General features: G+C 39.5%; 1 protein-coding gene across 35 annotated transcripts in view; it reads left to right on the top strand.

The window, feature by feature from the left end:
* RBFOX2 (RNA binding fox-1 homolog 2) overlaps nt 1-23,339 on the top strand; it is a 284,620-nt gene that overhangs the window by 217,768 nt on the left and 43,513 nt on the right. For all 35 annotated transcript variants that reach the window (XM_074390856.1, XM_074390857.1, XM_074390858.1 and 32 more), the window contains one exon: nt 3,189-3,413. In XM_074390856.1, coding sequence (XP_074246957.1) covers nt 3,189-3,413 — 225 coding nt within the window. The remainder of the gene's footprint in view (nt 1-3,188; nt 3,414-23,339) is intronic.

Raw genomic sequence — 23,339 nt, forward strand, 5'->3', positions numbered from 1 at the left:
TCCCAAAGTGCTGGGATTACAGGCTTGAGCCACCGCGCCCGGCTAAAAATTGTTACATTTTTAACAAAAAATTTAAAAGAAATTTCTATAACAAAATAATTCACTAAGAATTTTTTCTTGACCTCCTAACAGAGGTTACATTTCTCCTCTAGGAAAACAGAGCCTGTACCTGGCTTGCATTTATGTGAAACGCCTAGTACCTACACTACAAGTGGATCATAGGAAATGTTTTTACCTTTTTCCCCATCTCCCACTGCTAATTGATGTGTTTATTCAGTTGACTGAGTCATACCCCTTTGGGAGAATTCACACTGTGTTCTTGTGTGCCAGAGTCTCATTCCCAACAGGCTGGGGTGGAGAATGGAGGCTGGAGTAAAATGAGGAGGCTGAGAGGAGCACTGTCAGAGCACGAGAAAGTCCCCTTGGCCTTGTTAATCCTAACTTGAACTGTGTCTTGTAGCCTTTATCAATTATTTAGTAGAACTTTCTTATGGATTGTTTTTTTTTTTTTGAGACGGAGTTTCGCTCTTGTTACCCAGGCTGGAGTGCAATGGCGCGATCTCGGCTCACTGCAACCTCCGCCTCCTGGGTTCAGGCAATTCTCCTGCCTTAGCCTCCTGAGTAGCTGGGATTACAGCACGTGCCACCATGCCCAGCTCATTTTTTGTATTTTTAGTGGAGACAGGGTTTCATCATCTTGACCTGGATGGTCTCGATCTCTTGACCTCGTGATCCACCCGCCTCGGCCTCCCAAAGTGCTGGGATTACAGGCTTGAGCCACTGCGCCCGGCCCTGTAAGATATATTTATGCCTGATGTGGCCATAAGACCTTTGTTGCTCTTACTGTGTTTCATTCACCAGTCCACCTGAATTCCAATTCAGTGATTTTTCGTATCTGTCTTCAGGCTAGTACATCCAGTGAAGGCTTCTGAAGCAGTATGTTTCATATGGCTAGATAGATACAGAGAGACAGAGGATTGAATAATTTGAAGGAGAAGGGTGGTAACTGTTTTATATCTCTCTTCAGATGCCCAGAATAGCTAAAAAGAAATCATATATACTATCCTAACCTAGAAATAATGAAAAGAAGTTATATGGTGATGGGTGACAGAGACTTTTTCCAAAAAAATTTTATGGGCTCAAAAATTTAACGTTTTCATAGCACATTTTTTTTTCTTTTTCCTGTTTTTTGAGATGGCGAGTCTTACTCACTCAGTTGCCTGGGCTTGAGTACAGTGGCGGCAGTGTCAGTTCACTGCATTTGCAGAGGACTGCAAAATGTCAGTCCTCCTGAGTTCCAGCGATTTTCCTGCCTCAGCCTCCCAAGTACCTGGAATTAAAGGCATTTCCCTCCATACTTGGCTAGTTTTTATATTTTTAATAGAGGTAGAGTTTCACCATGTTGGCCAGGCTGGTATTGAGCTCCTGACCTCAAGTGATCCGCCCACCTCGGCCTCAGAAGGTGCTGGAATTACAGACCCAGCCTTTTTTCTTTTCTTAAGAGACAGGGTCTTTCTGTTGTCCAGACTAGAGTGCAGTGGTCCAACCATGGCTCAATGCAGCCTCCAGCTTTTGGGCTCAAGCAATCCTCCTGCCTCAGCCTCACAAGTAGCTGGGACTAGACACTTGCCACCATGCCCAGCTAATTTTTTTAAGTTTTTCTAGAGACAGGGTCACTCTGTGTTGCCCAGGCTGGTCTTGAACTCCTGGCCACATGCAGTCTTTCCGTCTCAGCCTCCCATAGTGCTGGGATTACAGGGTATGAGTCATTATGTCCAACAGCAGGAACATTTCTATGTAAAGCAATTTTTTTTTTTTAATTTCTGTGTTATAGAATCTCCATTCCTGCCACTAGTTTGCAAGGGCTTCCATAACAAAGTATTACACAACAGTATAGAAACGTATTTTCTCACCATTCTGGGGGCTAGAAGTGCAAGATCAGGGTGTAAGCAGGGTTGGTTTCTAATGTCTTTTTTATTGGCTTGTACATGGCCATTCTCTGTGTCTTCACGTGGGTCTTTTATATGTGTCTGTATCCATGTTCCCTTTTTTTATGAAGACACCACTCCAATTGGATTAAGGCCCACCCTCATGACATCACTTTAACTTAATTACCTTTTTAAAGACTCTGTCTGTAAAAACAATGACATTTTGAGGTAGTGAGGGTTAGAAACTCAACATATGAGTTGGGGAGGAGCACAACTCAGCCTATGACTGTGTCCCTTCCTACTAATAACTGCAATCAGTTCATCACTTTTTATCTAAACTATTGCAGTCCCCCACCCCCAATCCTCTGCCTTTTTTCTTTCATCACTTTTAGATAAAGCAGTTTTTATTACCAAGTAGAAATCATTCTTGGACAGTGGAGACAGCTGCATTTTGAAATTGTTTAACTTTTCAATGGAAGAGAGTTAAGAATTTTTATTTCTAGGTAGATCATAACCATTCTCTTAAGGGTAACACAGTAATTCAGTGTTTCAGAATATTGGCTTCCCTTTATTGGGTATATGTTTTTTGTCATTCTCTTTAATAGTAAAAACAATATATTGTATAGGTTTTATTACAAAAGTAATACACACTTATTATTGAGGGGCACAAGGAAACTTTTGGGGATTTTGGATATATGTATTGACTTTCTTGATTGTGATGATTTTATGAGAATAAAGCGTACGTATATCAAAACTTACCAAATTGTACACTGTAAACAAATAAGTGCTGTTTATTATATGACAGTTATATCACAATAAAACTGCATAATTTTTTTTGCCGATTTGATGACTAAAACTTGGGCTTCCTTCCTGTTTTTTTGAGACAGTTGCCCAGGCTGGAATGCAATGGCGGGATCTCAACTCACCACCAACCACCGCCACGCCACCTGGCGTGTTCAAGCAGTTCTCCTGCCTCAGCCTCCCGAGTAGCTGGGATTACAGGCATGCGGTACCACGCCTGGCTAATTTTGTATTTTTAGTAGAGATGGGGTTTCTCCATGTTGGTCAGACTGTTCAAACTCCCGACCTCAGGTGATCCACCCACCTTGGCCTCCCAAACTACTGGGATTACAGGCGTGAGCCACCACACCCAGCCTATGCAGTGAGAGAATGTTTGGATAATTCCATATACTCACTTTAAAACTAGTTAGGTGAGAAGGATTCAGAGTCACTTTTTGTTTTTCTCATTGTTTGTTTTAGGGTAACCAGGAGCCAACAACAACTCCTGACGCGATGGTTCAGCCTTTTACTACCATCCCATTTCCACCACCTCCGCAGAATGGAATTCCCACAGAATATGGGGTGCCACACACTCAAGACTATGCCGGCCAGACCGGTGAGCATGACCTGACACTCTACGGAAGTACGCAAGCCCACGGGGAGCAGAGCAGCAACTCACCCAGCACACAAAATGGATCTCTTACGGTATGTGAACTATGAGGTGAAAAACAGAAGGATGCATGGCAGTCATATCGAAATTTTCACCTTAATTATACGACTAGAAAACTCTCTACATTAATTGAGCATTTACACCTGTTCTCATTTACACCTTCTCTCAGCAGCATTGTATACATTATCCTTTCTCTTCCTAGAAATACTTAGTCTTTTGGCTTTTCATGCTGTCCCAATTTTCCGGCCAAGCACTGGCTCTTCTGCTGCTGCCTCTTTTTCTTTTCAGCTCCTGGAACCCCTTTTCTTCTTATTTTACATCCTTTCTCTACATAATTATACTAGCAAACTCAGTTGCTCAAGAAAAGCCTAGGAATATTCTTTATTTCTTTCATCTTCACATCTAATTGACTAGCAAGCCTTGATAACCGTAACTCTAAAACTACTTCACCTTCTCCACATCTTACTGCTCTTCCACCAGATTGTTTGTGTTTGAATCTTAGTATGTCTCCTACTAAACTGTTTGACCTTGGACCAGTTATTTAATCTCTCTCTGCCCTTGGCTCACTCTAAAATGGAGATAATAGTACCTACCTGAAGAGGCTGTTAGGAAATTTTAAAGAATTTATCATCATCACCATTCTAGTCCAAACCTCATCACTTATTTCCGATATTGCTGCTGCTTAACTTGTCTATCCTTCACTGTAGCACTAAGATAGTTTTTGTTTTTTTTTTTAATGCAAATTTTGCTGATTTCCTAGTTAACTCTTAATAGTTCTCTAATGCAATTAGAATAAAATTCAAACTCTGTACTTGGTTTACTAGTCTCTAGCCCCAGCATATCTCTTTGACCTCACCTTTTACTACTAACTTGCTAAAATAAAGGAAATGTCATAAATTAATAATAGGTGTGTATCTCATATCAACATAAGGAAAATTGTATTGTTTCTTGCTTTGTCGCCCAGGCTAGAGTGCAATGGCATGAACATAGCTCACTGCAACCTCAGTCTCCTAGGCTCAAGTGATTCTCCTGCCTCAGCCTCGTGTGTAGCTGGAACTACAAGCATACACCACCACACCCAGCTCATTTTTTATTTTTTAGAGACAGGGACTTCTTTTGTTACTCAGGCTTATTTTGGACTCCTTTCATGCAGTTATCCTACCATGGTCTCCACAAGTGCTGAGATAGAGGCATGAGCCACAATGCCCAGCCTTGTGTGGTATATTTCTAAAGATAGAAATGTTCTATAATCTGCATAGAAAGACCTAGCTCTGTTGTTTATGGTTTTCTTCGCCATTTTCAGTGATCTTCATATCTTCCTATAGGTTGAAGTTACTACCCAGTGTCATTTGCTTTCAGTCCAAAGGACTTCTTTTAGTATTTTCTTTAGAGTAGACCAGCTGGAATCAAATAGTCTGTTTTTGTTTATATGGGAATGTTGTTTTTTTTGTGTGTTGAGTTTTGAATGATAGTTTTGTTAGCTATAGAATTCTTGGTTGACAGTTTCTTCCTCCATACCCTGTCCTTTAAATATGTCATCCCGTGGACCACTCACATGGGAGTCAGCTAATTCTGATGCAAAGTCAGCTGTTAATCCTGTTGTTGGTTCTCCTGTAGGTAATGAGTTGTTTTTCTCTTGCTGATTTCAAGATTTTCTGTTTGTCTTTGGCTTTAAGCAGTTTCTCTATGATATGTCTAGGAGTGGATCTCTGTTTTTTTATCATACTTGGGTTTTCTTGAGATTTTGAAATCTATATTCATCAAATTTGGGATGTTTTTGACTATAATTTCTTCAAATATAGTTTTTCCTTACTTCTCTTTTCTTGGGCCTCTCATTATACATAAATTGTTTTTCCCCCAGGACAAAGTCTTGCTCTGTTGCCCGGGCTGGAGGGCAGTGGCACAGTCTCGGCTCACTGCAACTCTGCCTCCCAGGTTCAAGCAATTCTGCTGCCTCAGCCTCTCAAGTAGCCGGAATTACAGGCATGTGCCACCACACTTGGCTCATTTTTGTATTTTTAGCAGAGATGGGGGTTTCACCATGTTGGCCAAGCTGGTCTCAAACTCCTGACCTCATGATTTGCCTGCCTTGGCCTCCCAAAGTGCTGGTATTACAGGTGTGAGCCACTGCGCCTAGCTAACACATAAATCGAAACACTTGGTGTTCTCCCATAGGGTTTTTTGTTTCTTTAAAAAATTCAATCTGAACCTAAACATAATCTGAAGTTCTATTCATTTTTCTTTGATCTTTTTTCCTTCTGTTCTTTAGATTGGATAATTTCAGGTGATCTCTTTTTCAGTTGACTATTTTTCAGTTCACTCCTTCTTTGTTCTGCAATTTGGAATCTGCTGTTGAGCCCATCTAGTGAATTTTTTATTTCAGTTATTACATTTTTCAACTCTGGAATTTCCATTTATATTTTTCTACTGAGATTTCTTCTCATGTCGTTTTTAAATTTTTTTTTTTTTTTTTTTTTTTTTTTGAGATAGGGTCTTACTTTGTCACCTAGGCTAGAGGGCAGTAGTGCAATCTTAGCTCACTGCAGCTTTGACCTCCTGGGAACAAGTGATTCTCCCACCTCAGCCTCCTGAGTAGCTGGTACTACAGGCACGTGCAACCATACCCAGCTAAGTTTTGTATATTTTGTAGAGACAGGATCTCACTGTGTTGCTCAGGCTGGTCTTGAACTCCTGGGCTCAAGCAGTTCTCTTGCCTCAGCCTCCCAAAGTGCTGGGATTACAGGTGTGAACCACCGTGCTCCACCTTAATTTAAAAGTATATTTGTATTTACTGTTTTGAAGTTGTCTGCTAAATCCAGTATCTGGGCCTTAGTCTGTTTCTAGTTACTGCTTGTTTTCTTGAATCTGGGTTACTTTTCTCTTTCTCTGCATATCTTGTAATTTTTTAATGAAAATTGGGCATCTTAGTAATGTAGTGACTGTGGGGTGTTATTTATTTTTCTGAGTCTGTGTGTGTGTTTTAAGTAACTTGCCCATACTTAAACTATGGAATCTGACTCCCACACAGTGTGTGGCCACTGATGTTTCTGCTTAGTGATTTTCATTTGTTACTTTATTTTTTTAGCCTGGCTAGGAGTCACTTGTGTCTTTCTAGCTTAAAATAGCCAGTGACTAGTGTAGACGTTGTGCCCAAACACCTGAAGCTTGTAGAGCTTTCACCCTCTGATGATCCAGGTGGATTGGGAAGTATACTCTAAGCTCAGCCAGTTCTCCAGCCTGCCTTGGGTTTTCTTTCTGTTGAGACCTCTCATGTCTTCCTTCCTCATTCATGTAGTTTCACAACCACCCAGGGATGTGAGGAGAGCACATCTAGCCCTTTTATGACTCTTTTCTTCCCAGGATCTCCCCTTCAGATTTCCAACTGGTCTTCTACTGCACCCTAATCAGACCACACCCTCAGGCTAGAAGAATGTCTTCTCCCAGTTAGGTTCCCACCAGGTTGGCCCCTGTTAGCTGACAAAGCTGGGGATTTTCTACCACTCCTTCAATCTCCTGCTTGTCCCAAGTCAGGTCTGCCCTCTCTGGCGGTGAAAATTGCTGGTAAGGTCCCAGCCTTCCCCCGATAAAACTAAGTTTTAAGGTATTAAGTTTGTGTCTGGATGTCTTGCCCCTAAGCTTAAGCAATTTCTCAGGACATTCCACTATTTATCGTCTGTCTGCCTTAGACTGATTTTCAGAATCTTGAAATAGCTGTTTTTGACAACTTTGTCCAGCTTTCTTACTGTCATTTTCTTTTGAGGAAACAATTCATTGATCTGTTCTTGCCATCATAGCCGGAAGTCTCTTCCCTGAATCATTGCATGGCATTTTGTAATTACTTAGTACATGTCTCCTCATCATTGCCCGTTTCTATTTTCCTTTATTGCTACTGTTTCCATTTGTTTCAGCCCTCCGATTGTGTATTTCTAATGACAGTGATTAAGAGCAAGCTCTGTTCCTTAATGTAAGGTATATGTAGTTAAGACTTATGTTCCTCATTTATACCTGAAACTGTTCACCATGTGATTTTGCATGTCAATCAATTTGAGTTCCTAAAGAGATATTGAAATAAGAATAGAAATCTATATATATGGATTGTAAATTTATTGCTGCCAAAAACAACTGAGGAAGAACTTTGAGTTGTGCCTGTGAACAGAGATAGCACAAGTTCTATAATTTCAGGAAGTTAGTAACAATAACATGAGAAATTTTTAGGATGTTCTGGTTGAAAGATGCTTCTTTTTTAAAAAAAGATACATTTTATTTTATTTTTAAGACAGAGTCTCACTGTGTTGCCCAGGCTGGTGTGCAGTGGTGTGATCTCAGCTCACTGCAACCTCTGCCTCCTGAGTTCAAGCGATACTCCTGCCTCAGCCTCCTAAGCAGCTGGGATTACAGGCATCTGCCACCATGCCTGTCTAACTTTTGTATTTTTAATAGAGATGGGGTTTCACCATGTTGGCCAGGCTGGTCTCGAACGCCTGACTTCAAGTGATCCACTTACCTCGGCCTCCCAAGGTGCTGGGATTACAGGCGTGAGTCACTGTGCCTGGCCCAAAAGTGTATACTTTAAATGTGAGGGTGAATTTACTGCTCTTAAGCCATTTATTTACCTTTGGAGAGAGTGTATGTGTGTATGTGTTGTATATAGAGAGAGTCTGAACAGTTGAGCAGTATATCATAAAACCTAGATTTGACAATATTTAGATTATTTGATTAAACTTTTACTATCTGCTTATGTCTCTTAAAATGGTCTATCTAATTTTATTACTCATCAATTAAAAACAGTGGTCTAGTAATTCATGTGGCCCATTAAATCCAAAAGTTAGATAGGAAGTGTTGTTATTTACAGATTTATTATTGATGTCTTAAATTGATATCTCACTTCTCAGTTTAAAAATTGCTTTCACAAACAGTATTTTATTGTGGTTTATAAAATATCTCTTTGGGGTATATTAGGGTTTTTACAGTTAGGGAATTCTAAGTCCTTGATCTTCACACTACGACTCTGACTCCTCATATTCAACGTAGTGAAAGAAGATTGTGTGCTGTGTATATTTAGTTGTCCTCTTCGCAAGCACTTAGCATCTTTTTCCACTCAGCTCAAGTCTCATCTCTGCTCAGAGGTTTTCCTGGACTTTTCTAGTCAAAGCCAAATTTGTGTGTCCTTCATTAAGGCTCAAGTAGAACCATAAGCTGACCACTGTTCATATAACATATAAACTGTGATTTTTAAATTTTGCTTTTGTCTTCCTAAGTTGTAAGCTTTTAAAGAAAAAGTCAGTTTTTGTTCATCTTTGCATTCCCTGACATATCACGGTGCCTGACACTTAATAGATACTCAGTAAATGCTGCTTCTTGGGGCGGGGAGTGGGGGAACCAGGTACAAGTGTACTATGGCAGTTCTGAGGAGAAAGAAGCTAAGACTTCTTCGAGAATACAGCATTGATCTGGGCCTTGTATTAATGGTAATTAGAATTCAAGTAAGCATAGATGGTAGTGCGAAGAGTTAAGTATGTCAGTTCTCAATATGAAGTTGAAGTGATGAGAAAGATCAAAATGTCTCTGGATAAAAGCATAGATTTCTACCTGACCGAAGCTTTAGGTGTTTGGCGGAGACTAGTGGGAAATAAAGTGAAATAAGGGTCAGTTGAGTACAAATTGGGAAGAGTATTTGAATGCCAGGCCAAGAAATATGGACTTTATTGAAGATTTTGCATGAGTAAATGAAGTGAGCAGAATTGTGCTCAGAGAAGATTGATCTGTCACGGCGTATGCAGGATAAATAGAGGAGCAGGCAGATGGTTAGGAAACAGTCCTAAGTGGTTATGTAGCAGGAGGATGAATTCAGGGAACATTATGAAGGTAGAGAATAGAGGATTTGACAGCTGATTGGATAAGTAAAATAAGAGGTAGAACAAAGATTGTGCCATCCTTATTGTAATAATTGTCTTGAATAAACCATTTTACCTCCCAAGTTCAGTTTCCTCATCTATCAAATGAAGTTTATAATCGACCTGACTGTACAGGGTTGTGGTGAGAATAAATTAAGAAATTCTTTGGAAATTACTTGTTTAAATAGTTCCTTAATTACCTTTTTTTTTTTTTCAGGGGGAAGGGAATCTTTGAAGTAGGGTCTCACTCTGTCACCCAGGCTGGAGTGCAGTGGCATGGTCTCGGCTCACTACAGCCTCTGCCTTCCAGGCTCAGGCTATCCTCCTGCCTCAGCTCCCCCGAGTTGCTGGCACCACAGGTGTGCACCACCACACTTGGCAAATTTTGTTTTGTTATTTGTAGAGACGGGTCTCCCTATGTTGCTGAGGCTGGTCTTGAACTCCTGGCCTTAAGCAGTCCTCTCACCTCACCATCCCAGATTGCTGGGATTACAGACATGAGCCACCACATCTAGCCAAAGTAATTATTTTTAACCATCATAAGTCTTTTAAAATCAGTTGTCCCTATTTGTACTGTTTGTGCTTTTTGTTACTGTGAGCTACAGCTTCATTTCAGTAGATTTCGCTTATGTTGGATAGTCTTACCTTGTTGGAGAGAACAAAAAGAACTTATACAAAAATGAGAACTGAGCATTAAAATCTTTTATTTTTAAAACATGTTTTAGAAATCAATTTTAACCTTGAGCTAGAGGCTTCTGCTCTTAAACTGAGAGCTAATTTTGATAGTCAGTTGGTCCCATACTGTGCATCAGTAAAAGAGGTAGCCATTAGCAGTCTACCACCTGGGCCTACCTATAGAGAAAAAAAGGATCTCAGTTCCTGTATCTTTAGATTACTTTTCTAAATGGCAGCAGGTATCAATATCCAAAGAATTTGAAGTAGACAAGCTTTAGTGAACACTCCTCAGATGTGAGATTTACATTTGTGTACATATTCTAACTACCTGTTGGATTATATTTTTCTTGAGGGCAGGAAATAATATTTTTTCTGTTTTTATCACCTCTACTGGTATATTATGGATACAAACACTTATTAGTGCTTTCTAATGGTGGGGGAGGCTTATAGTTGTTCTAAAGGTGTTAGGTATGCCACTATTAAAAAACACTTGAGTTAATAAAATCAGTTTAGGTAACAATTTATTTCTCCAGTGTTCTTCCTTACCTATGTAAATATTTTCTTCTTAGTTTGATACAATTAGAATCATTTACTTAGGAGACAAAGCATGTTACCGAGTCACTTAAATACAAGGTTTTCCTAACTGGATAATTAGGAAAATAAAATACATTTATTTCCCCTTACACACTCTTTAAAACATAATTTAGAGCTACCCTATTTTAAATCAAAGTATCAGTCCTTAAATTATTTTTTAAATACATACATAGGGGCAATAACTAATAACAAAACTAATATATTTGAGTGCTTACTCTGTACCAGATATTGTTTGAAGCAACTTTATATGTTAATTCCATTGAATTATCACAGGCACCATGTAAAATAGGTATCGTTACTACTCTTCTTTTACAGATGAAGAAATTGTGGCTTATAGAGTTTCAAGATTACTTGTCCAAGATCACCCAACTAATAAATGTCATTGTGAGGATTTCAATACAGGTTATCTGGCTCCAACAGCCTGCATTTTTTCCCATAAATTATAAAATTATATTGAGCAACTGTTTTTTTTTTTTTTTCTCTTTTTTTTGAACAACTGTTTTATATATACTTGTCATGTGCACATTACTGTGCTAGGCACTAGGTGTTCTTAAAAAGGTAAAATAAAGCCCCTACCCTCATTGAACCTATAGAAGTTCAAGTAGAAAAACAAAGTAAAGGCCAGGCACAGTGCCTGTAATCCCAGCACTTTGGGAGGCTGAGGCAGGAGGTCAGGAGTTCAAGACCAGCCTGACCAACATGGAGAAACCCCGCCTCTACTAAAAATACAGAATTAGCCAGGCATGGTGGCGGATGCCTGTAATACCAGCTATTTAGGAGGCTGAGGCAGGAGAATCACTTGAACCCAGAAGGAGGAGGTTGCAGTTAAGCCGAGATTATGCCATTGCACTCCGGCTTGGATAACAAGAGCAAAACTTCGTCTAAAAAAAAAAAAAAAAAAAGGAAAACAAAGTACAGGTAAGTGCTAGAGGGAGAGAGAGTAATGAAGCAAGTTCATTAAGAGATGCTTTTAGAAGGTAGGTACAATTTCTCCTGAACAGTGAACTCATAGCCTGCAGTGAAGTAGAGGACATTACAGACAGGAGCAGTACTCTACAGCAGTAGTTTTCCTGTATGGTCCACAGATCACTGGCAGTTTCTTAAACTATTTCAAAGTCTGGGTGGAGGAGGGGGCTATGAAATCAATGCAAGGCATTATTTTCATAGTAATATCAATACATTCTCACTGTTTTCACTATATTGGCTTTGACAGTCATTACAAAAGCAATGGTGGGTAACATTGCTAGCACCTTAGCATGAATCAAGGCCATGGCACCAAACTGTACTGCTGGCAGTCATTATATTCTTCACTGTCACAAACTCACAGGAAAAAAAAGAAAATCATGTTCACTTAAGAATGTCCTTGATGAAGCAGTAGAAAGTATTAATTTTATTAACTTCCCACCATTGAGTACATTATCTTTTTCATATTCTACATGGCAAAGTGAAAAGTATTCATGAAGTACTATGGTACATATCAAAATATTTTCATTGTCTCAAGGAAAAGTACTGTGTGATTGAGTTTCAAGTTGAACTAGCTGCTTTTTTCATTGAGCACCGTTTTTTTTTTTTTCTTGTAAGAACAACTAATGGACAAACTCTTATATTCAGATTTGGGTATCTGGCAAACATTTTTTTGAAATGAAGTGGGCCTGTCACTTCAGGGAAAAAACTGACGCTGTTTGTTTCCATTGGTAAAATGTAAGCTCACCTGGCAAAAATTAGAATTTTGAAAAATTTGTATCCTCCACTGTGAACTTGACAATTTCTCAGTACTTAAAGATTTTCTGATGGGATCAGTGATGATAGTAACAAATGTGGTCTTGTATAATGACATGTGCTGACATTTGAAAGAGCTCCATAACTCAGCCAATATTTTACAAATGTGACTGATGTTTAAATGTTACAAAATCATAAGTAAAAGATCCATGCAAAGTGCATGATTGTCCAGTGGATTTTAGTGTAATAACATGAAAAGTTTGCTGGTAAGGTTTCAGATTCAACATTGCAATTAACCTTTTAAGAAAGTACCACTTGCCAAGTGTTGTATTATCAAACACGCCACAGTTATCTGAGAAGGCTATTGAAATACTTTTCCCTTTTCCAGTTACCTATGAGGCCAGAATTTTCTTTGTATACTTAAGTTAAAATAACATATTATAATAGAGTAAATGCATACATTAAAGGGAGTGCCAGTCTTCTAAGTAAATTTATTACATTTTGGAAAATACAGTTAATTTTCTTTCAAATATGTTATTTATATTAACATGTAATTGGCTTATTATTTAAAATTAATTTTTAAGTAATTTAAAATTTTCTCAGCTTTAATTTCTAATGCTTGAAATAACAATGGATATTACCCAAAGAAACAAAAAGCTCTCTGAATCCTCACTTGTGTTTAAGAGTTGAAAGGGTTTCCCACATGGAGGTAGGGATGTAAATAGAAAAGTTCTTTTCTTTGTAGGCCAAGCACAGTGGATCATACCTGTAATCCCAGCACTTAAGGAGGCTGAGGTGGGAGGATCACTTCAGCTCAGGAGTTAGAGACTAGCCTGGGTAACATGGCAAGACCCCAAATAAAAAAATAAAAATTAAGAAGTTTTTTAGTGGACAAGTAAGATTGTATGTATTTATGCTGTTGTATAGCATGATGTTTTATGTACAGTATCTTTGGTTGGAACAGAAGGCTCTTCTGAAGCAATAACACTCAATAATGAGAGACTGATATAGCAAAATTGTAAAAGAATTTGAATTCAAGGCCAAAGAAATTGAAATTTTATACTCTTAAGTAGCTAAGGATCCTTTGAGATACTTGTTGGTGAGTCGCAAGTAGAGATTTGAGGAAATAGTCTAGTGGCCCAGCTGTAGATGTTATAACCCTCCTTATTGGCAAGCCCCTGTTGCCCATTGTGCTCAGAGTATCTTTTTGCTCTTCTACACACCCTTTCTCTGGAGTTGAAGGAATTTTTCTTTCACTTCTCTGCTATCGGTTGGAATTGCCCATTGACTTCTTTATCTGATAATAATTGAAGGTACCTTGCAGATTAGTGTCCTACTAAAACGTAGCCAAGAAGTTATAGCCCTTAACAGTGGGATCATTTGCCCAAATTAGTATTTCTAGAACATAATGGGAAAAAATGAGGCCCCAGTCTATCATACCTTGCATTGTTGGGCCATATTACCTTCAGCCCACAGTGTGGATACCATTAGCATATTCTATTTCTAGGCTAGACATAAATTCCTCTTGGAATACAGAGGAATTTATTCATCCAGCCATCCACTTTTCCAAGAGTGGCTCTTATTTTTCCCTCAAAGTAATAAAAGGCAGAATACATTGAGCCTACATAAAATAGATATATCCTATATCAGTTTACCCTTAAAAATAATTACATCTGTCCTTCAACTCTAATATTTTGATGCCTATGAGTAGTTTGACAGTTTCCAAGCTGGATCCATAAGGAAGATAATAGCCTGGTTTGAGAATGTGAGAGTTGCCACAGAAAACCAAATTTAGAACTATCCATGGTTAGTTTTTAACAGAGAATATTGCCCTTTGGATCATATAAGATTCAAGACATCCTTTCAGTACGTTGTTTATATTGCTAACTCCATGACTGTTGCTTCTTCTCTTTGCATGCCTTTGTTTATTTATTTATTTATTTCTAATGCCCAAAAGAAAGTAAACTAAAAAGTTGTTAGGCACATTATTGCTGTGCTCCGCTGCCCCTTACTGCTCTCACAGCTTAAGGCAAGGAAGAGGAAGTAGTAAGGATTATTTAGGGGCATGTTTTTTTAAAAACCTGTTTATGTTTTTCATAACTATTTTATATTACCTTTTGAAGTGAGTAAACTCTGATCAGAATTGATGAAGTTTAAAGCTAAAAAGCATTTTAAAAGTCAAATTATACCTCCCTTGTACAGCTGAGGTCAGTAGTGTTAAGTGATTTGAGCAAGTTACACCTAGCTGGTTACAGAGCTGGGCTTCTGGAAGTTTGCTCTCTCTCAATCAAGTGCTTTTTTTTCCTGCTTCTCCATGCAAATGGTTATTGAAAAAAAAAAAAAAAAAAAAAAAAAAAAGACATAGAGCATCTACCATCTTAGCTTCCACTTACTCACTTACTCTTCAACTTTTTTTTTTTTTTTTTTTTTTTTTGAGACGGAGTTTCGCTCTCATTACCCAGGCTGGAGTGCAATGGCGCGATCTCGGCTCACCGCAACCTCCACCTCCTGGGCTCAGGCAATTCTCCTGCCTCAGCCTCCTGAGTAGCTGGGATTACAGGCACGCGCCACCACGCCCAGCTATTTTTTTGTATTTTTAGTAGAGACGGGGTTTCACCATGTTGACCAGGATGGTCTCGATCTCTTGACCTCGTGATCCACCCACCTCGGCCTCCCAAAGTGCTGGGATTACAGGCTTGAGCCACCGCGCCCGGCTTACTCTTCAACTTTTAACCTAATAACTCTAGCTTAAACATACTAACAAATTTCATTCTACAGTGAACATTAAAATAATAATTCAGGTATAAAGTTTTTAAAAATTGAGGGGATATTCTGTGTGCATGTCACTTTATATATTACATATAATTTTATATAATTCTTACTCCTGTTTTAAAATATGAATTGCTGTGGTTTTTGTTTCACAGTGCGACATTGATAATCAGTACATGATCATGTTATATATACAAATGATGCCTTTCATAGTTCCTTTTTGTGGCACTTTGACACTCTGAGAAAATGGAACCACATATTTTCAGAATAAATTGAATTACTGGTTTATTAAAAAAAATGTTAGCTTACATTTGAATGCCCAAACAGGATTAGACTCTCAGAATTTGGCTTGCCATGACAATATTCAACTATGCAGAAGAAATGTTTAAGCGTTTCTCTTTTAAAAAATCTAAAAGTCATTATCCTTAAGTAGGGAATTAATCTAAGTAAATGTAAATTGACTTTTCTAGGTCTAACAAATTGTGTTGGTGGTGATATTAGATAAAATAATCTTATATTCAATATATTGTAATTGTCTTATATATTGTTTTAGCTCCATAAAGTTCACCGATTTTCAGTAGATAGCATGTAAGCTAAGATTTTACTTTTTTGAAAAATATTTTATCATGTTATCACACTTGTACTGTTTGAGAAGGAATACATATGATTTAATTCCACCAAGTTTTCACCCATCGTGAGCTCCATCATAAACATTTTTATTTATGTATTTAATTTTTTGAGTTTTGTTTTTGTTGCCCAGGCCAGAGTGCAATGGCGCAATCTCGGCTCACTGCAACCTCCGCCTCCTGGGTTGGCAATTTTCCTGCCTCAGCCTCCCAAGTAGATGGGATTACAGGTGCCTGTCACCACGCCCGGCTAATTTTTTTGTATTTTTAGTAGACATGGGGTTTCGATGTTGGCCAAAGCTGGTTTCGAACTCCTGACCTCAGGTGATCCACCTGCCACAGCATCCCAGAGTGCTGGGATTACAGGCATAGTGGCATGCACCTCCCAGTAACCTGGGAAGCTAAGGCCTGGGAATCTCTTGAGCCCAGGAGTTAAAGAGCAGCCTGGGCAACATTGGGAGATACCGCCTCTGAGAAAATTCAAACATAAAATTACTTTAAGTGCTAACAAAAATCTAGTCGATGTTCTAAATGGATTGTAGTTCTTGTTTTTTTAAGGTACTATTCAGTGGCATAATGAAAAGTATCCCAGCCGACTTTGTAAAAGATTGTAAGGAAAACTGAATTTGTAAAGCTTTTTTATTTATAAAAAAAAAAAAAAAAGACTATTTTTATTGTATAATATTGTGTTTAGGGAGTATGACCCTGTAAATCAGATTGAGCTGGTTCAGCTCTCAGCTCCTTCTGTTTGCTGAATGTGTAACTGTGAGAGAATTATAACTCCAATGCTCATTTTCCTTATCTGTAAAAATGGTGATAATAGTTCCTTATGCCTAGGGTTGTTTTCATAATTAGATGAGAAAATGAATATCAAGTAGGCTATAATGGTTCCACTTCATTTCCTTGAGTATTAAATATGTCACAATCTTATTTTATTCAAATTTAAATCATTCCGATTTGAAAATCTGATATAAAAAGTTAATGAAGTTTCACTTTTGTGCAAATTTTGATTCAGTGTGAATCTTTCCAAATGAAGGTAGAGGTTGCAGTGAGCTGAGATTGCCACATTGCACTCCAGCCTGGGCAACAGAGGGAGACCCTTTCTGGGGGTGAAAAAAAACTGGTATAGAACCCATGTTACCTCTTAGTGCACCCTTCCCTGCCTCTTACCCATGCCTGTCTCCACTCTGGGAGATTCTTGCTACATCAGATGAGAGTCCTAAGAAGGTAAGAGAGTATGGGATTCATATGGGTTCTTGCTTCTAATGAGAAGAAGAGAGGATGGGTACGATGCTAGAAAAAAAGTGATTTCACATATGAGAGTGGGCTGCCTAGTTTTGAATTCCTAGTCTCCTGCTTACTGTGACCTTGGGCAGCTAACTGAACGTCTCTGCAGTTAGCTTCTTCCTCTGTCAGTTGGAGATAATGCTAGTACCTGTTGAATAGAGCTACTGTGAAGGGTATACATGTAAATGTATACAGTATAATGGTTAAGAACATGCACTCTGGAGGCAGACTACCTGGGTTCAAATCCTTGCTTCATTACTTAAGTTAAACACTCTTTCTGTTCATCAGACTCCTCATCTGAAATATGAGAAGAAAAATTAGTACCTACTATTTGTTTACTTAAAAAAAAAAAGTACCTACTATGTAGAGCTGTTGAAATAATTACATTCATTAAAATATGTAAAGTAGTTCAGTGTTTGGCAACTAGTGAACTATTAAATATTATTAAAAGGTTTAGATCAGGGTCTGGCCCTCAATAAATAGTTGTTATTTTATGGAGATTCCCACTTTTTAACCAAACTGTATAAGTGGAAAGAAGAAAAGATCTGGCCAGGCACAGTGGCTCACACCTGTAATCCTAGCACTCTGGGAGGCCGAGGAAGGTGGATCATGAGGTCAGGCGTTCAAGACTCAGGCTGGCCAAGATGGTGAAACCCTGTCTCTACTAAAAATTCAGAAATTAGCTGGGCATGGTGGCAGGCATCTGTAAGCCCAGCTAGTTGGGAGACTAAGGCAAAGAATTGCTTGAACCCAGGAGGCGGAGGTTGCAGTGAGCCTAGATTGCACCACTGCACTCCAGCCTGGGCAACAGAGCATACTCTGTCTCAAAAAAAAAAAAAAAAAAAAAAAAAAATCTGAGGTTTAAAGAAAGGAAAGCAAATTTGAAAAGATACTTGTAGAAAGTGGGAACACTAGCTTACTGAAGAAACTTGGTAAGATTGTTGGATCCTTTTTTGGTTTGGTGACCAGGCATCTATTTTTTTTTTTTTTTTTAAGTAGTCAAGTGATCTTCTTCCAGCATCAGGTACCTGCCTAGGTTCAAGCTTAGATAAAATTGATGGTTGGAGTCATTCAGGGTTGCAATTTTTATAGGCGGATTCAACCAAGGAGATTGAAACTACTGGATTTGAAACCTAAATTTGGTAGAAAGGCAAATAAACACCTACAGCTGAGGACTCAGAGACAGGAAATTGCAAAGTCAATGTTTGTTGCTTCCAGGGAGGTCAAACAGTTGTTATGGTAGGGATTTTTAAGCAAATGGTGAAGTTAATAATGTCCGTTCAAAAATGGGTGGTTGAACTAGCCGTTTTGGTGGTAATGACACTAAGAAGTTAAAAATCTGAGAACTAGACTACAGCACGTAGAAAGAGAATTGTTTGCAATACATTTATCATAGGGCTCATATCCAAAATTTTTAAAGAACTTCTACAAATCATAAGCAAAAAAAAACCTAATTAGAAAATGGACAAAGAATTTGCAGGCATTTCACGAAACAGGATATCAAAATGTCTAATAAACTTATGAAAAAATGACCAATTTCATTAATCACAGAGGAATACAAATTAAAAGTACAGTATAATTCCACTAACCAGAAGAGTTAAAATGAACATAATACTGGCTGGGCGCAGTGGCTCAAGCCTGTAATCCCAGCACTTTGGGAGGCCGAGGCGGGTGGATCACGAGGTCAAGAGATCGAGACCATCCCGGTCAACATGGTGAAACCCCGTCTCTACTAAAAATACAAAAATTAGCTGGGTGTGGTGGCGCCTGCCTGTAATCCCAGCTCGGGAGGCTGAGGCAGGAGAATTGCTTGAACCCAGGAGGCGGAGGTTGTGGTGAGCCGAGATTGCGCCATTGCACTCCAGCCTGGGTAACAAGAGCGAAACTCCGTCTCAAAAAAAAAAAGAAAGTAATACTAAGAAAAGTAGAGCTTAGCTGGATGGGATTACTCACACCTGTAATCTCAGCACTTTGGGAGGCCAAGGCTGGCAGATCACTCGAGATCAGGAGTTCCAGATCAACCTGGTCAACATGACAAAACCCCGTCTCTACAAAAAAATACAAAAATCAGCTGGGCATGATGGCATGCCTGTAATCTGAGCTACTTGGGAGGTGGAGGCACAATAATCTCTGGAACCCGGGAGGCAGAGGTTTCAGTGAGCTGAGATCGCACCACTGCACTCCAGCCTGGACAACAGAGCAAGACTCTGTCTCCAAAAAAAAAAAAAAAAAAAAAAAGGAACAAGTAGAACTCTTACATACACTTGATGGGAGTATAAGTTACTACAACCACTTTGGAAAAAATGACAGTACTACTAAGGCTGAGCAGACACATATTCTTACCTGGCAAATCCACTCATATATGTATGTGTGTGTATGCGTTTATGTATGTGTATATATATATATATATATAGGATATATATAACTATATCTGAAATACATGCTTGTATGTACCAAAAGACACGTAAACAAGAATGTTCACAGGAATATCAATTTTAATATCCAAAACTGTAAGCAGCTCAAAATCTGTTGTTTATACAATGGACTAAGAATGAATAAATTACAATAATACATGTGTGCATGTTACATAAATGTAATGTATGAAAGAAGCCAGACGCAAAAGAGTACGTATGGTATGATTCCATGTTTCTAATTAAGTTTACAAATGGCAAAACTAATCTAGAGAGTTAGAAGTCAGGATCATCATGACCTTTGCCAGGGAACAGTGACTGGAGTGGGCACCTAGGGTGCTCTTGGAATCCAGTTTCTTGATCTAATTTGATGGTTACATGAGTGTACTTTCTTTGTGAATATTCAGCTCTATGCTTGTAATTTATGTATTTTTATCTATGCATGTTAAACTTCAGTTTAAAAATTGCATTAGATGAGAAATCTTGAGAATTTGGGAAATAATGATAGGTCACTTTTCATACATGTCAGATCAGCATAGAATTACAGATTTCATACTTAAAAAAAAGGTGGGGGGTGTTCACTACACGCTGCAAAATTAACCAGTCTTGACTCTGATCTTAAATTGTGTCTTCAGAGAAGCAAAGAACTATCAAGAGCAACAGATAAGCACTTCACGCAGCATACTTTGAAGTAATCATTAGTTTTCATTTATCTTGCCACTTCACATACGCTATGGCAGATAACATGGGCTGCATATAAAGTTATATATAAAGATGTAATTTGGAGTTTGTGGAATCAGTCTTTTTAACTTTCCTCAGAGTGATACACTGTCATCTTGCAGACCAGATCTGGTGATTTTAAAGTTTGATTGAAGATAAAGTTTTATGTGATCCCACTGTGAGATGTAAGAGGCAAGTTTGAAGGTACTTGAATGAGCATTAGTTGTAATTGATGCTTGTTGCTTTGACTGCATGTTGGTTTGCTTGATGCTGTTTTAGTAACTTAGTGAGTTTCATCTTTAAATGGAATTTGTTTTGTTTAGTCTGCATTGTGCCAAGATTGATGATTGAAAACCTCACCGTTTCACAGAACATTGCTTCATAGCTCTTCCCTTTTCTGCTATTTTTATATCACATAAATCATTGCACATTTAAGCCATCTGCAAGGCCTGAATGGAATGAGATTAAAAGCTGCCATCACTTAAATTGACACTTGAAAAGCTGGTATTCATTTGGAGTTTATTCCTGATTATCCTTTATATTGTAAAGTTTCAAACTTCATTTCAAGATGGTTGCTAACATCTCTGAGCCAAAAGTATCTCTGATTCACAGCTTCTTTTAGCCTGAAAGTCAAAGGGAGGGGATTCATCCTGTCAGCTAGAAGAATCTGTTGGGGACTCACTTCTGTCTCATTTGAGAGAATAAGAACAGTAAGTTCCACTCCTGTTTTAAAAGTATGTTGGTTTAATCATCTCAGCAAGCCATCCGGTTTGGCATGCACTTCATAGGGAATAGTAAAAATACAAGGTTCTTCAATTGCCAGATTAATACTTAAAAATTGCATGCCTAGAATGTCACACCTGTGAGATATTTATCAAAAATTTTCTCAACATAACTTTCTTGAGGACTTAGTGAAAGAAAAAATAGATAAATGCATACCTGGGATGTTGCAAAAGAGATACGTGATTAAAAATGCATATTCAGCTAGGCTGATAGTGTGTGCCTGTAGTCCCAGCTATTTGGAAGGCTGAGGTGGGAGGATCACTTGAACCCAAGAGGTTGAGGCTGCAGTGAGCTATGATCTCGCTATTAAACTCTCCAGCCTGGGTGACAGAGTAAGATACTATCTCAGTTTTTTTAAAAAAGAAAATAAAAATAAATAAATGCATGTCCACCATTTGCAAGAGGCCCAGAGTGGGATTGTGGCCCCTGCTGAGCCGGTCACTGCCTCTGCCCGGATCCTTGGATTCCTCTGCCACCCTGGCCTGGGAGCCTGCCTCGCCACAGTGGCTGGCAGCACAGCAATCTGCGGGCGGTGGGTGAGGCCCCTGGGGGCTGCCTCGATGGCCCTCAAGATGGTGAAGGGCATCATCAACCGCATGTTTGACAAGAACCCGCAGGACTTGGTCCGCAGCATCTGCAACCACAAGGAGGACGAGACTGAAGAAGAATGGAGATAGTGGCCACCAAGCATCTGTCTTCAATGAAGACAGACATGCAGCCCTTGGGCAGTGGAATCCTTAGAAAGTCTCCTACGTGAACGACTGCCTGCCTGCATCCCTGCATGGACAGCAAGCCTGGCCTGAAGGAGAGCAGCCATCTGACACCACACTGGTCCCAATACCAGAGGTTGTGTTGGGCATGAGGTGCCAGGATGGTAGGGAAGTTAAGGAATTTGCTTGCAGGTACCAAGTCACCCTCAACTCCTGTCCCTCTCCCTAGGAACCTGAGTTCTTGCCTTATTTTTAAACTTTTCTAGAAGTGGGGTGGCTTTGCCTGCCTCTGGCTTAATGAGGTCTTTTTTGTTTATCTTCATCCCTTTCCCCTCGGTTTTCATCATCTCGGAAGCTCTCCCTAACTGCTTTGGTTACAATGTTTAACTAATTTATGTACTCTTCAGATTCCTTTTGAGTTGAAGGCATAGCTGTTTGGCCTGGATTTTGTTTTACTGAGTGTGGTTCACCAGATTGGGAATGTGGTTTGTTACTGAGAGGACTTTTTCTGCAGAGGCAGGATCTCTCAGCGCCTGTCCCTGCCCCCTTCAGCGCATGTCACTGAGCAGCCTGTTTTGGGATCCTGAAGACCCGCCACAGGGTCTGTCCAGTGGAGGACCATGCACTCTTGTCTGGGATGTGGTTTTCAAGGCGGTGTGCCGGTCTTCACTGGGAAGCCCCTGAGCCTGGGTTTTTTCCTTTGGAATTGGTGTGAGTTGATAGTGCCTTCCTTACAGTCATGGGCCCATTCAAGCGGGTATTGGTGATGGAAATGTTTTTTTAGAATAGCCCAGGGCCATCCTTAAAAGTCCCAGGCTTCCTCGTGGGCACTGCCATTGGCCAGTCCGCCATTCCATGTAGGATACACAGTGTCTGGGGTTCCTGGCTTTCTTGTCGGAAGACCATCTTTATGTCCTGGAGGGTCGTTACTCAGGTGTTCGCTTCTGATTCCAGGTATTCTCTGCAGCTGCTGGAGTCTCCTGATTGGAGAGCAGCAAATGAATGTTCAATGACAGTTCTAGTGGTCCCCTCCCAGCACCCCCCAAACTCATTTTTAAAAAGCAGCTATCCTAGCCAGTCGTGGTGGCTCATGCCTGTAATCTCCACACTTTGGAAAACTGAGGGTGGATCATGAGGTCAGGAGTTCAAAAACCAGCCTGGCCAAGATGGTGAAACCCCATCTCTACTAAAAATACAAAAAATTAGCTGGGCATGGTGGCAGGTGCCTGTAATTTCAGCTACTTGGGAGGTGGAGGCAGAGAATTGCTTAAACCCGGGAGGTTGAGGTTGCAGTGAGCTGAGATTCTGCCACTGAACTCCAGCCTGGGTACCAGAACAAGACTTTATCTCAAAAAAAAAAAAAAAAAAGGCAGCTACCCTGTAGACCACATAGACCACATGTTGTAGATTCTTCTTCCCACCCACTGCAGCCAGAACAGAGACTCTTGACAGTATGCTTTTTCTGCAGCAGTATAGTTTCCAAAAAAAAGTTTCCATTTCATAATAGATTTTCACTTAAAACTTGAATGTGGCATCATGGAAACAAGGCTTAGCAATGACTTGGAAAGCCACGTGGAAAGGCAGTGTGATTGAGTGGAAATCACATGAAATTTGGGAAATCTGAGTCTAAGCGCTCTGACTGACTTACATGGGTGGCCCATGGGAAGCCCCCTGCTCTGTCTCCTTAAGTGTAACATGGGGACATGGGGATGAGTTGCCTCTTTCCATGCTGAATGATGCTGAGGATACTGTAGCAAAACATGGTTTTTGGAA

The sequence above is a fragment of the Saimiri boliviensis genome, chromosome 21 (assembly GCF_048565385.1).
Source record: "Saimiri boliviensis isolate mSaiBol1 chromosome 21, mSaiBol1.pri, whole genome shotgun sequence".
Taxonomy (NCBI): Eukaryota; Metazoa; Chordata; class Mammalia; order Primates; family Cebidae; genus Saimiri; species Saimiri boliviensis.